Here is a 14,873-nt window from a genome sequence, read left to right as displayed (position 1 = left end):
AAAGCTCTCATACAAAGACGAGGAAATCATGGTGAAGGAGCCGCAATCCTCAGACTATGCAGCCACCCATGTTGGATAATAAACTCCTTGTCCGAATTCTCCAATCTTGTAGACACCTCCATAAAGAAGTCGCGGTCCTCCAATCGTTGAAGTGACGATCATAAACGGAGCATAGCCGTAGATCGGTAGATTACCTGCATAAGGGAAGAATTCTTGTCATTAAAAACCTTGTCATTTCTACATAGCCAGAGCGACCATATAACGGCTAACGCTCCCACCCTGATAAAACTCCTAAACCTAACCTCTACCCCATTTAGCCAGTTGCCGAAAATATTCGCAACACTACGGGGAGGGTATAAGCTAGATCCTATCTGAATGATTGAACATATATCAGTGGCAAGATACAAACTAATGTCTAGTATGGACAATTTCATGATTTATGCTTATATCCTTTGCTGCCTAATTCGTTTGAGGATCTAAGGTTCGATTATTTCGTGATGAAGGATTAGAGTAGCAGTATTCTACAAACTGCTGATTCGATGATGTAGTAAATTTTTGCTATGGATTAGGGTTTCATGGATCAAATTATTGGATATCACAGTAGGTGTATTTTTGGAACTTTAAATTTGGTGATGTGCTATAATTTCGTTAGTGCTTATGGTTTCCTGGGTGAAATAACAGTTGTAGATCATATGGAAATGATGCTATTCATCAAGCAAATTAGTATGCTTATGGTAGTATGTACCTCTGTGATTGAACAATTAAGATTCTAAAATTCGTATTAGTTTAGTAGAAACTAAATGGTTTGTATACATATGAGGCCGAAAAGACAATTTATTTAGGACTCAATGGTTTGAACAATTCAGAGTTCAGAGCTGCACAGGACTGACGAGCGGCCTCCCTGAGAAGAAGGTGTCGAGGTTGGCGGTGATGACCTCGAGCACGCCGCGCATGGACTCCGGCGTGATCACGGCCCGGTGGTCGGACAACACGACGTTGTCCATGCCGAAGAGCTCCGGCGGCACGGCCGGTTCGTTCGCGTACACGTCTAGCCCAGCGCCTCCGAGGCGCCGTCCCGCAGGCAACTCACCAGCTCCGGCTCGTCTACCAGGCCACCCCGCCCGACGTTAATCAGCACGCCGTCCTTACCCAGTGCCTCCATCACCTCCCGGTTCACCATGTATTTCGTCTCGTCCGTCAGCGCACAGGAGAGCACCAACACATCACTGCCGACGGCGAGGTCGAGCAGAGTCGGGACAAACGTGTACGGCGATGAAGGCTTGGGCGACCTCGAATGGTAGGAGACGGCGCAGCCGAAGGCGGCTAGGCGACGCGCTACCCGGGAGCCGATGTTGCCCAGCCCCACGATCCCCACCCGCTTGCCGCTCACCTGCCATTAATTGCACAAGACTCGGATTAAATTTTACTCAAAGTTCTAAATAGCGCGCTATCTCTTCGCTACAGCATTGCTGTAGCGGATTCACAAGACTCCCACTAAAGATGAGCATTTTTAGCGTTAAATAGAATCTATCCATAATAGCTCGCTAAATCGCGCTAAAACGCTAAATAGAGCCAAAAAAAAATAACGCTATTTTTCCCGCTAAGACCAAATATTCTAACATTCAAATTTGAAAGTTGGACCTACTTATGCAATATGCATTTATGTACTATTTTTATTACTAAATCATCGTAATTGTTGAGTACAAGTTTCGTATCATTGAATTTCTTGTCATATTTAAAGATGATATGAATGTCTGATGCCTATTTTTGTTAGGAGTTTTCTTGTTTTGTACCAAAAAAAAAAACGCTAAATAACTTAGCTTCGCTGTAGCTTCCTTAGCGCCTACAAAATATCGGCCCTAAGAAGCATAGGTTCGCTATTTAAAATTTTGATTTCAGTAGGTAACATCTTTCGTGTTGTTTGAGATTTAATTTGCAAAAGCGCGATGCAAGATGAATCAAGAAACTCTAATTTGTACAGTCGCAGCGATGTCGATGAACTAATATTCTGGCCGCCGCGCGCGATCTATTGACCTTGGCAGCCAGCGAGCTATGTGAAAACATAGTCTTTCAACGCAGAATTAGCGGCCAAAAAATACTAACCTTGGTGGCGAGAGGGTAGTCGCCGTCGGCCGCCCACCTGCCCCTCCTGACGTACGCGTCGGCGGCGGCCACCCGTCGGAGCACGGCCACGACGAGACCGACGGCGTAGTCGGCCGAGTCGACGGCGAACGCTGGCCCGGCGTTGGTCACGCTGAGCCCGCGGCTTCGGCAAGTATCGAGATCCACATGGTCAACTCCCACGGAGGTGCCCGCCACGAGCTGCAGCGCAGGGAGCCTCGCCAGGTGCTGGGCCGTGACCGGCGCGAGCCCCGGCACGAGCAGCACCCTCGCCTCTGCAGAAGTCGCCGAGTCGGCGTCCGCGGCGAGGACGAACCGGTAGCGGCCGGCGAGCGCGGCCGCGAACTCCGGGAAGAGCGGCTGCGCCAGGAACACCAACGGCTTTTCGTCGGCGCGCGACTGCGGCGTGGTCTCCATCGGGATTGGCCGGTAGAGGGGATGGAATCAGTAGTTGCTTTTGGAGCGACACCAGCACGTTTGGTGGTGACTACTGACTGCCCACCATTATCTATTGAGAAATAACAAAAAGACATCCATCGACAAGATCACTCTCCGATTTCATATGATTTTGTTGTTGTTGTTGTTGTTGTTGTGCAGCTAAAGAACATTGTTGATTCCAAGAAACATATAGTCCGACAGTTTTAATAGGGTAAGAACAATACAGTGACCGGCAATATGATCTTTATGGTACAGACAAAATGCGGCACCTCGAGCTAAACCCTAGCATCCATCCATGGCCGAGCACAACCTTAGCTGGGATCAGGTTGTTCGGATGTGCCGCCGAGGCCACCCGGAGAAGGACGAGCAGCTAGTCGCCGGCGCGTTTCGGAGCCGACCGGTGGACTGGAGGCGGCGGAGCGGAGGCGGCGGGCGCGCGCAAGGCGTGAGCACCTCGCGGTGGCCGGGCGGAAATCGCCGACGCCAAGGCCAAGCTCGCCGAGGCCATGGCGGCGCTCGCGGAGACGCTGGCGGCGATGGCGGCCCCTCCGGTGGCCCCACCCACGGACGCCGTCATCCACGACATCGCCGCCGACGACGACGACGTCGTACCCGGCCGCTTCGAGTGCGCCGGCGACCAGCAGAATCTGCTCGCGTCCTTCGAGACCCTGTCTGGGGACGCCCTGCGCCGACAGGCTTTGGTAGCGGAGGAGGAAGCCCACACCTATGCGGTCGCCATGGATCGGGGGTACATGTGCTCCGACCTAGATTCGCTACAGCGGAGGGGGCCTTCTTCCGCTCGGGTCGAGCAGGAGAACCGGGAGCTGGCAGGCGCCATCGCCTCCAGGGACGAAGCAGTGGCGGAGGCGGCTAGGGACAGGGGCCGCTTCCACGCCCAGTTGTCGGCGTTGCAGGCGGCCCAGGCGGACGAGGCGGCGGCTCAGGTGGCGGCGGCCAACTCTATGGCCAAGAGAGTCATGTGGGACTCCTCTCTGGCCGAGGCCATCGAACGCCGCAGGCAGCAGGACGAGATGTCCGATCGCCGGCGTGCGCTGCGCGCGGATGGCGTGAAGCACTCCCGCTTCGACGACGGCGCTAGCCCCTCCGGCGGCCAGTAGTAGGCCACGCGACTGTGATTAACCCATGTCGTGGTAGGCCGCGCAACGGCGAGTAGGTACGTAGTAGGCCACGCGACTGTGATTAACCCATGTCGTGGTAGGCCGCGCAACGGCGAGTAGGTACGGCCATTGTAGTTTTAGGTTAACTCGACTAACCATCTCTGTAAAAATGGTTCTTTTGGCCAATCTTTTGGCCAATCAATAGTAATGAAGAAATATTTTGGTTACCTAGTCACTGCCGATCGGGCCCGGATGCAACGAACGCGGACACTTTCCGCGCGGACGGCCCGGTCACTATGCGTCGCCCCGCTGTAGGTGGTACTAGACACATTTTTCGGCCCGGCGGACGCAAACGGTCGTTCAGCGTCCCTTTGCGTCGTCCCGTTGGAGATGCCCTTAGATGCCGTCCTAGCACGTAGGAGTACACAAATCAAAGAAAGAAGAAAGGGTAGCATCATGGTAAAACTTTAACCAAATGAGGGGTCTAGAAGACCCCGGTGGATCTTTCATTCAAAAAGCACCTCGCACGTATAAATTACAAGGAGACCCAAAATAAATCTCGCCCTAAAGAACCTAGTATTGAAGATAAGGCCTCAATATTCACAAAACACCCCTAGAAAGAAAGAAGAAAGCAATCAAGTCCTATGGTGTCTCTGCCACAGCTCGGCGGCATCCTCAAGGCGTCGCCGCCGAGGATCAATAGCAGAGTGTTCAAGCACCTCCTTCTAACGAAGATCAGTCGCCACTAGACGCCTCTAAGCCACCGGGGACACACAACTTGGTGACGAAGAAGGGTCGAGCTCCAGTAGCAGAAACAGAGAAGAGCCTCCGAAACGGAGGTTGAAGATGCGCACCATGTCGGCCGAAGATCGCCAAAGCTACTCCGATGCCAAACCAAGACCAACTCCGGCCAACTAAACCGGCGGAGCGACCGTCGGCGGTCCGGTCAGAGAAGGGAGCTTCTCAAGGCAAGTGTAGTTGAGCAAGAGCAGGGGAGGGGGAAATGAGCGGTCTTCCGCATCATGGTAATGCACTTTGCGCAAATAGTTAACCTGCCCTGGGTTTAGCACTCTGTCTCCTCTCTCCCGTTTGGAATTTCTAGGGCGATACAAATCTAGCGGTTCTAAAGTCGATCTAGAACTAACTTAATTTTCGATCCTCTTTAAACTATCAAACGGGAAAAATATTATAGATGTAGCCAATGATGTGTTCCTTTAGCGTGCAAAATACAAAGTATTTCGCGTTCATATTTTGCGCACACGTACAACACATCATTGACTACATCTCGATTTGTTCATAATATTTTCAAACCTCAAAATGTGGTTTTTGATTTTCTTTTCAAAGAAAATAATTGCTACTGCGCGAGCACTAAAACGCCAAACTCACATCAGCCTCTCTTTTCTATACAATGACAAAAGCATCTCCTTAGTTGGCTGATTTTTTAAATATAGAAATTAAAAAATAGAGACATGTTATAGGAATGCTTGTGCAAAACAAAGTATCAATGATGGTAAAATTATGGTGGGGCTAGGTGTTTGGTTCATAGGATGAAAACTTGCAAACACACGTCAAATTAAAGTCAAATCACATATAAAGTATGGGCACGTCTAGATCTTAATTAGGTGACTTAGACTTAACTAAATCTCAGTCACACGACGTCACTAATTCTTAGTTACAACCTAGTTGCAACTCATAGTTCAACACGAATCTTAAAGAGAATTCAATGGTGTGGATATTTTTTTCTCAGTCACAATCCACTTGCAATTAGTAAAATCTCAGTAGCAACCAACTTGTAACAAGGAAAATCTCAGTTGCAATCTTGCAACTACAAAAATCTTAGTTGCAACCAACTTGCAAATGTCATATCACCCCGAATCATGAGGCAAATCAATAGCTGAAGAGATGACTTAAACATAATAAAAACCGGACGCCTAATTTCCGACAAATCCGATAAAGTATGTTGATGATACTATTATGTCATGAAAGACTTTGTCTCATTTTCGTGCATGAAATTTCAAAACAAAGGTCTAGGGGGGCATATAAAATTCTCCACTTTTTTCTTTGAAGCTGTGACCAAACAAAAGAAAAATCACAATTTCTAATTTTCTTGGATCCTTGGGATGAGTAGTTACAGTAGGACGACTACATAGGTATATGGTATTCCTTCACTTTTTTCCTTTAAACCAATAAAATCTTAAAATCTGTATTTTCTAGAGTTCTCTAGAGCAACATGGAAATCGAACACTATACTGTTAATGAGAGGAATCATACGTCGCCTGGTCTTCAGTGTATATTAATTTTTCCTGGTCGCCTGGTCGCCTGGTCCCAGGCAGCAGCCACCCTACGGAACACGGTGACGACGAGACCGACGGCGAACGCGGCACCAGCGTTAGTCACGCTGAGCCCACGGCGCCTGCAGGCGGCAAGATCGACGTGGTCGACGCCCACAGAGATGCCCACCACGAGCTCGAGCGCCGGGAACCCGGCCAGGTGCTCGTCCGTGACAGGCTTTAACCCCACGAGCAGCACCCTCCCCTCGGCGGTGTCCGCCGCGTCAGCTGCCAAAGCGAACCGGAAGCGGCCGGCGAGCGCGGCGGCGAACTCCGGGAAGAGCGGCTGCGCTAGGAGCACCAGCGGCCTCTCGTCGCTGGACGGTGGCGGTGGCCTCATGTTATCCATTGAAATCTTTGCAATCAGTCCGTCGGTCCGTCGAGAAGCAATTTGTTTGCCTTGAAATGTTTAGAGGGACAGATCGAGACAGTAAAGCCACCAGCAGACATGATCTGTGGTGGAGTACACACAGTGCTCTGTAACTAGAAAACGACATCAAGCGCGCTAGAAATTAATGTTAGTGATCCAAACATTTCAGCACGCAAGAAGATCAAGATCTGAAGAACACGGGCAGAGAAGTATACATATGAGCTAGTTTTCTTTCCCAAACCCAGGGTAAAAAAACTCACGACTATTTCGACTCCAAGTTCATGTTTTGTGTTGACGACTTCGGCACGATTAGTGGAAGACAAGGGCGGGTGTCAGCAGCGGCGAGCCGGCGAAGAAGGCCTCGAGGTTGCCGACCACGAGGCGGTCGAGGTCGGCCATGGCCTCCGGGGTGAACGCGGCCTGGTGATGCGTCAAGACCACGTTGTCCATGCCCAGCAGTTGCGCCGGCACGTTGGGCTCGTCCTCGAACACCTCCAGCCCGGCGCCGGCGATCCTGCCCTCCGCCAGCGCCCTCACCAGCTCCGCCTCGTCCACGTTCGCCCCGCGCGCCACGTTCACCAGCACGCCGCCGCTCCCGGCGCGTCCAGCACGACCCTGTCCACCACGTGCCGTGTCTCGGCGGTCAGCGCGCACGCCACCACGAGCACGTCGGAGCTCGCGGCGAGGTCGAGGATCGTGGGGTGGTAGGTGTAGGAGGTGTCGTGTTTCTGCCGCCGGGAGTGGTACGAGACGACGCATCCGAATGCTTGGAGCCGCCTCGCGATCCCTGATCCGATGCTGCCGAGGCCGATGATCCCGACGCGCTTCCCGCGGAGGCTGGATCCGACGAGGGGGAGGAGGCACTCGCCGCGGCGCCGGAGGAAGCGGTCGCCCGCGGAGACGCCGCGGAGCACGTCGATGAGGAGGCCGACGGCGTAGTCGGCGACGTCGGCGGAGTATATCCCCGCGGCGTTGGCGACGGCGACGCCGCGGCGCGCGCACTCGGGGAGGTCGACCTGGTTGAGGCCGGCGCTTACGGACACGATGCAGCCCAGCGACGGGACGCGTCCGAAACGCCGCGTCGATGCGGACGACGCCGCTGCACAGGACGACGGCCGCGCGCGGATCATCGTCGGCGGCCGCGGCGACGAGGAAGGCGTCCGGTGGGAGCGGCGAGGCACAGGAGTCGAGAGGCGGAAGCGGCCGGCGAGGTCAGCGAGAACGTCCGGCTTCAGGCGGCAGAGCACGAGCACGGACGGCATTGGCGGATGCGAAATTCGGATGCGGCGTCGCTATCTATCTGTAGAGTGCGACCGAATGGCTAACATAGTACTCCGTATATCATTCCATTTCCTACCAGCATCTCCAACACGCGCACTAAATTTTGGCGCGCTAAACGTCGCTTCCGCCGCGATGTAAACGTATAGCGCGTCCTGCACTGAAATTTGCCCCGCCAGACGTATCAAAATTGCAGCGCGTGCTCGGGCGGTAAAAAGTTCCTCCGCCGGACGCGCCAAAATACAGAGCGTGCGGGCGCGAAAAACAACTTTCTACACTACTATTCATTCAACAAGATCAAGCACTTACATATAAATCATGAAACAAATGATCTACCATAGTTCAAATGGACACAAAGTGCAACACACATCACATAGTTCAAGAACGACACGCAACATGACGTAGTTCAACAACGACACACAACATATGGTTCAAATGGACACAAAGTGCAACACACAATTTGCATATCACAAATGCATCTCACACTTCCGCATTTTCCAAGTCATCACCTTCTTTTCCTTCTTCTTCATCGTCATCCTGGGTTGAAGGAGAAATAGTAGGATCCATGGAGGCCACGAATCCTCCAGGTGGTGCTCCCATAGTCCCATACACACCACTCACCGAGCCTCCCATAGTCCCTCCGAAGACTCCTCCATAGCTTGTTTCTCCCATGCCGGCCATGCCTCCAAAGCCTCCCATGGCGGGCATGCCTCCCATGCCGGTCAGTCCTCCCATACCTCCTCCAAACATGGGCATGCCTCCTCCAAACATGCCGGCCGTGGGTGTGTTCATGTTGGCTACCAACAATCTCTTCTTGGCCAACACTTCGTCGCGAGCAAGGTTGGCATACTCCTTTTGCCTTTTGCCTTTCATCCATATGGGAAGTATCCATCAAGAAAAACTTCCTCTCCTCCTCCACTAGGCGTAGATGCTCCTCGTTGGCTTGCCTCTTCTCCTCCAAAGCCAACTTCCTCTCCTCGTTGGTGGCAAGCCTCTTCTCCAATGCGGCTCTCCGAGCCTCCATAGCATCCATAGCCTCTTTCTCCAAGTTTCTTGCCACCTTCCTATCTTCATTTGCTTGCAACCTTGCATTTGCAATCCTTTCTATAGCAATGGCAATGTCATCATCTCCGGCCTTCTTTCCCTTCATATCTTTGGTGGTCTTCCTACCAAGCACATTCATCCGCCCATTGTTGAGAGAGTGAGGAGTGGAGCTTCTCTTCTTGCCTTCGTCACTTGAATCATCATCATCGATGATTGTTGCATCACCGGTTGACAAGGTATTAACTTGTCAATGCCTACGGATTGTTGACTTAGGGTTTCGTAAGAAGTAGAGGGCAAGTAGATCTCGAAGGTTCAGCCGACAAAGGTGTTTCGACTAGAATTACGGTGGCTGTGTTCACAATGAATCGATCCCTCTCTCTCCCCTCGGCTCCCCTTTATATAGGAGGTAGAGCCGAGGGATTTAAATGTCGTACAAGTTACAAACTCCGAGTGATAAGGTTCTAACTTGTCAATGCCTACAAGTTGTAGACTAGGGTTTCGCGGAAAGTAGAGGGCAAGTAGATCTCGAAGGTTTCAGCCGAAAAGGTGCTCGACTGCTAAAAACTAGGGTTGTGTTGACAATGAATCGATCCTTTCTTTCTCCCTCGACTCCCCCTTATATAGGAGGTGGAGCCGAGGGTTTCGTGACATACAAGTTACAAACAGCGGGAGACTCTTTGAGTTCGTCCCGTATAATACAAGTCTCTATTCCTAATATATCTCTAACTTCCATATCGACGCTTTATTGGGCTTCCGGGCTTCGTAATCTTGGGTCATGGGCCTTCAGTAAACCCCGGGTACCTTCTTCGGCAGGCCCATTGGGGATGTCTATGTCAGTAGCCCCCGAGATTTTGCTTGAATCGTAGAATCGAGTAAAATCTCCGTCATTATAATTAACACACCATTTCTTCGAGTTACTAGACAATCTTCATAAAATAATTATATATTGTGCGGGGATAATGGTAAATGGGGCTGGTTCATCTAACGGATCGGTACCGATTAAGCGCTCTCGTGGCAATCCCGCAAGAACCTACTTCAAGGTCAAATCCCTGGACTCGACCCCGGTATACTGGCGTAATTCGACATGTGCCGCTTAAGGTCTTACCATGATCCAAATTCTAGTCATGTTTTATCAGGTACCTAACGCGTCCGTTAGGATTTTTCTTCGCATCTGTTGATACGGAAAAAAGTAGCAGAGCGCATTCAGGTGCGATACCACGCCACACAGGACAGATCCCGGTGACTTACCTTCGTAAAATATTACGGCATTCAGAGATTTTTTCGCAACGGACGCGCTCTGAGAATATATTGTCGAGTGCCTTTTCCGGCTGGTGGAATGGCATATTTATTCGAGTCATATGATGTCGTATTATCTTGACCTCCCGATGGGAGTATATGAAGAGTTATGTTTTAACTCGAAGATGTACAAAATCACTCCTCATATTTCATCGGGTGCGCGACCAGCGCTCCCGATTGGAGTAGCCCCCGAGGCTACAGCCAAGTGCTTGTACTTGGTTGTAGGCTCACATTTTTGCTGTTTTGTCGCTATATTGTCAGCTTCCCATCTTTTTCATTTTTATCGGGTGCGCGACCAGCGCTCCCGATGGGAGTAGCCCCCGAGGCTACAGGCAAGTACTTGTACTTGTTTGTAGGCTCAATTTTGTTTTTATCTTGTATCAACTCGATATTTTCTTTTTCCACCTCTCCCTCTTATCAGAAATATGAACCATATTTCTGATAAAGTAACCCGACGTGTGACCAAATGCTTTGTATTTGATCACAAGCTCCCGATGCTTTTCTAGTTAGCTCACTCGTTGTTTTATTTGTCGCTATATTTGATAGAACCACCCGATATTTTCCTTCATGATGATATCATTGCTACGATAGCCACGACCACCTCCTTGAAAACCACGGCTCTGTCACGTCAACGAAGTGTGGGTCCAAAGTTCTGCACGGTCGACACGTTGCGCAAGTGGGGGACACATGTCCTCCGCAATTACCGGCACGCGCGCAGTAACTTCTGTCCAGTAACTTCTTGCCGAAAAGACGATTGTACCCTTATTGACACGCGTAAGGCGTAAGATGCATTTTCCTTTCATCCAACGGTGCGACGAATCGGTTCATCTCTATAAAATCGCCCCTTCGTCCTCATTCTCCCCCTTCGCTGCGCCGCTCTTCTCTCTCATCTCTCCAGTTCCGCCATTGCCATGCTCAAGGAATCCATGGGCAAGAGCAGGAACGGACTGGACGAGCTGCTGTACGTCGAGCTGGAGTTCGAATCGGAATTCCCCGGCGAGGTGTCCGCCATGGTGTGGCTGAATACGCCGGAAGGCGAGGACAGGGAGCTCGACAGCACGCACGACGAACCCCGCTTCCTGGGCTCGCTCGTCCTGTCGAAGCACAATCGCGCTCCTCCGTACAAGCTAAACGGCTTCTTCTACATTGCTGCGAACGTCGACGCCATCGGAGCCCACGACGATGAGGAGGTGGTGGTGTCGGTCGTGCTTACACCTGCGGATGACACGGCGAGGCGTCGTTGGTCCGAGGTGGTGGACGTGCTTGTCGTTAACGGTGCCATGATTAAAGCGCGTCCATTATAAATTATAATACTCCACTATATATACTTACTCTTGTAAGAAAATCTCTGTAATTATATCAAGGAAATGGAGGAGGTGCGGGTCGATCCAAAGTACCGTCCCCAGCTCCATCGCGCGCTGGCTCCACCTCTTGGCCGCGCGATCGACGTGCCCGGCCCCACCCCGCCACGGTCCGCTTCGGCGCTTGCGTGGAAAATTAAAACAAGTTGGATCGGCGCCTGCCTAAACACGCCTCCGCTCCCTCTTTCTTTTTCTATTTTCTTTTCTTTTCTCGAGCAATAATTAATACCCGCCCGCCCGCCAGCGTTGCGATTCTTCCTTCCAACAAAAGTTTGACCGCCTCGTCTCCTCCGGCCGTGAATTACATTGCGTTTGCATTTCACGCGCGCGCGAGATCTCCTCCGTACGATCCTAATTAAATTACGTTTGCATTTCACGATGCACGTCCAGCTGACCAAATTACTAATCAAAACAAATTCCATTACTCCATCGTACTACTACTCTAGTACTACGCACAAATTCATTCATTGCTGCGTTTCTCCCAGACGCGAGGCGAAGCAGATTTCTCATTTATGATCAAGTCCACCAGATTTAATAATACACAAGTCAGGTTTAAGCTGGAGTACTTTGTTGAACTAGTTGTCCAGATCAGCTCCAAATTAAAAGCTCCACTTTCTGCCCACATTTAAGCTTCATCAAGTCAACCAAACAACAGGTTCAATATCTGCCTGAACCGTGGGAACCGGGGCACCTCATGGAAGCACTACTAGACTTTGAGGCCTTGCTGAAATAGACAAACAAGTGTGGTCAACAACAGTATTGTGAATATACATGGCCAGCTAGGTTATGCACAAAACACACATAAACTTTCTAGTAATATGCATGGCTAGCACTACAGCACTACATGTACAGATCATCAAATTATTGCTTCTGTGCTACACATGGAACTATTCCCAAAAAAAAAAAAACAATAGCAAATACTTGAAAGAGAACTAGGTGAGGAGGTTCTATTACCCCCACATCACCAGATCTTAACAAGAACAAAATTTCTTCAACTTCATGAAACAATAGCCAAATAATTTAAGGAAACAAAACAACTTTAGAAATAGCACAGCAGCTACAGGCTACCGACACGGTTTACGAACTGCAGTAACCATACCAAGAAACAAGGGCATGGCAATATGCAAACACAGCCACGACACGCTAGAGATAATGAGATTGCCTGGAACCCATACTTCCTGGACACCTCATGCTCCAGGAAGGTCTGGTCATCCACACGGAGTAGCAGAGGGCCAGCGGCGGCGGCCTCTCCAGCAACATCAACAGTACGCCACATCCGCCAATGCGGAACTTGAGTGGCAGATGGTGTGATATCCCCATCTCCCTGGCCATGAAAAAAAACTATAGACAAGCCAAAACGTGCTGATTAGGAAAAACATACAAAATTCATGCCCAAAGAATTTTAGGCAAGCCCAAAAGTATAAAAGATATACATGTTCAATACCAGAATAAATAATCAAGATAGTACAATGTTACAACACATACACGCCAACACACTACCTTTCTCAACATACTCGTATCATATATGCTGGAGACTAACTTGTACTCATGACACCACAGATTTCATCCAGGTAGAGTTGCATACACACATAAACAGTAAGATCCATTCATTTCAAGTTCACTCTCCAACATGCTAATTTTGTTTAACTAAACAGTGTCAAACCAATTACAAGAACTACAGGTGGATGAACTCTTAACACATGCATACACATTAAGTCTGAACATACCAAAAACTACATGGTTAATATACTAATCAGAACAGACCATAGCTATTAACTTTCCTTTCTAAATTGCTCAAACTATACATGTAAAGAAGGTTCAGATAGAACTGGTTTGCATCGATATGCAACTGAAGGTGTGCCAACAATTTACATTACTTCTTACCAGAAATTACATGGTTAATACAGTAGCAAGAAGCAAACCATATAGCAACTAAATGTCCTTTCTCAGAATGTTCACATAGCACCTATCTGCACCGATGTGAAACAAAAAAACGTGACAAGTAATCGCATTTCTTCACCCAAATTTTTTCCTGCAGCTACAAACCCAATACTAGCATGATTAACATATACTATAATTAGCATCAGGCCATGGGAACGAAATCTCCATTCTCAACTGCTCAAAAGTATACATGTACAGAATGTTCACACATATGTGATTTGCATCTGTGTGCAACCAAAAAATGTCACAACCACTATAGAATTGATCTGTTTCTCCAAAAAAAAAAAAAGATACTTCGGCGACGATTCTAGACAGCGGATCGACGAATTAGTCTCACCTAGGTACGTCTTCCTACCACTGCACCCCGCGCACGGCGGCGACCATCAGCATCGCATCCCGCCTCGCTTCTCCGGCTGCCTGCACAAGAAAGAAGTGATTTTTATTTTCAGAATGGGGAGAATGAGGATTCGGGTCAGGGGGTTGAGGCACCCGACGGTGAAGGGCACGAGCACGGAACGGCGGAGGCAAGGGCCTGGCACGCGGCATCCTCGATGCCGGCATGGCGACGACCACTCAGGGCGGCGCCGGACGGTGGGGAAGTGGGGGCGGCTGGTAGCCGGCGAGGCTGGAGAGCGGAGCTGGGCGAGGTTGCGGAGACGAGAGGCTGCGGCGGCGGCGTCCATGCAGGTAGGGGAGGGACCGGTGGGCAGGGATGGCGGATGGCGAGAGGCGGTAGCCGGCGTCCGGCGAGATGGGGCGGTGAGTCGGGTGTGGGAGAGCGAGAAGCGGGCGAGCGAGATTTGCGTGTGCTTCAGTTTCGGTTTCGGGAGAGTCAAGTGCAGCTGCTCCTACCTGTTTCCACCATATATAGCCGTATTTAATCAACCTACTAAATACTACTAAGTTGTGATGTCTCCTTGATTTCCGAGACGTGGTATAATGCTAATTAATCCACCTAAGCTGGTCCCCTTGGCTCCCGAGACGTGGTATACTGCTAATTAATCAACCTAATTGTTCCTCCCGATATGTTGCTCACGGTCCCTAGCTATGTCCATGTCGTGGCCTTTGTCATGGGTGAAAATGTGTGTAGGATCATCGAGTACAAGATCTACTATAAGACTGCTCATAGTGGGGGTAACATAGGTGGTAACATCACACATATCAAGGCATTTTGGTGACATGGCATACCAATAAATGAAGAAAGAGAGTGGGGTGGTAACTAGCTATGTTACCATAACATCACACATCTCAAAGCAATATGAGTCTATAACATAATTAATGCATATTGCATGACACCACATCTAAGTTACTACCCACTATGGAGGTAGTAACTTAGACTCGTAAAATGGCATATGTTACTAGTCTAAGTTACTCTCCACTATGAGCGATCTAAGGGCCGGATCACCATAGTGGTGGACATGCCAAGGCTGTTGCCTAGGTGGTTGATGGTTCTGCTAAGGGAATCTGAGGAGACCAATGTCGGCGCGACTGGACCGAATTTCGCCGTCCGGATGGAAAAAAAACGTCGTTCGGGGGTCTCGTCGGGGAGACGAGTGGAGATGCTCTAAGTACTCAA

General features: G+C 50.1%; 2 protein-coding genes, 1 long non-coding RNA gene and 2 pseudogenes across 3 annotated transcripts in view; 1 reads left to right on the top strand and 4 right to left on the bottom strand.

The window, feature by feature from the left end:
- LOC139835942 (uncharacterized) overlaps nt 1–14,873 on the top strand; it is a 155,796-nt gene that overhangs the window by 76,326 nt on the left and 64,597 nt on the right. The gene's annotated exons all lie outside the window — the stretch shown is intronic.
- LOC139835941 (glyoxylate/hydroxypyruvate reductase HPR3-like) lies at nt 754–2,706 on the bottom strand (annotated as a pseudogene).
- LOC139835380 (glyoxylate/hydroxypyruvate reductase HPR3-like) lies at nt 5,961–6,347 on the bottom strand. Its single transcript, XM_071825221.1, has one exon. The coding sequence runs from the start codon at nt 6,345–6,347 to the stop codon at nt 5,961–5,963; it is 387 nt and encodes a 128-aa protein (XP_071681322.1).
- LOC139835379 (glyoxylate/hydroxypyruvate reductase HPR3-like) lies at nt 6,613–7,568 on the bottom strand (annotated as a pseudogene).
- On the bottom strand, nt 12,278–13,924 carry LOC127330981 (uncharacterized). Its single transcript, XR_007869485.2, has 2 exons — nt 13,635–13,924; nt 12,278–12,697 (listed from the first exon to the last, which is right to left on the bottom strand). It is a non-coding gene; the product is annotated as an uncharacterized lncRNA (long non-coding RNA).

This window comes from Lolium perenne, chromosome 2, assembly GCF_019359855.2.
Source record: "Lolium perenne isolate Kyuss_39 chromosome 2, Kyuss_2.0, whole genome shotgun sequence".
NCBI classification, from domain to species: Eukaryota; Viridiplantae; Streptophyta; class Magnoliopsida; order Poales; family Poaceae; genus Lolium; species Lolium perenne.
The sequence above is the reverse complement of the archived record's forward strand: the minus strand, read 5'-3'. Positions and strand labels throughout refer to the sequence as shown.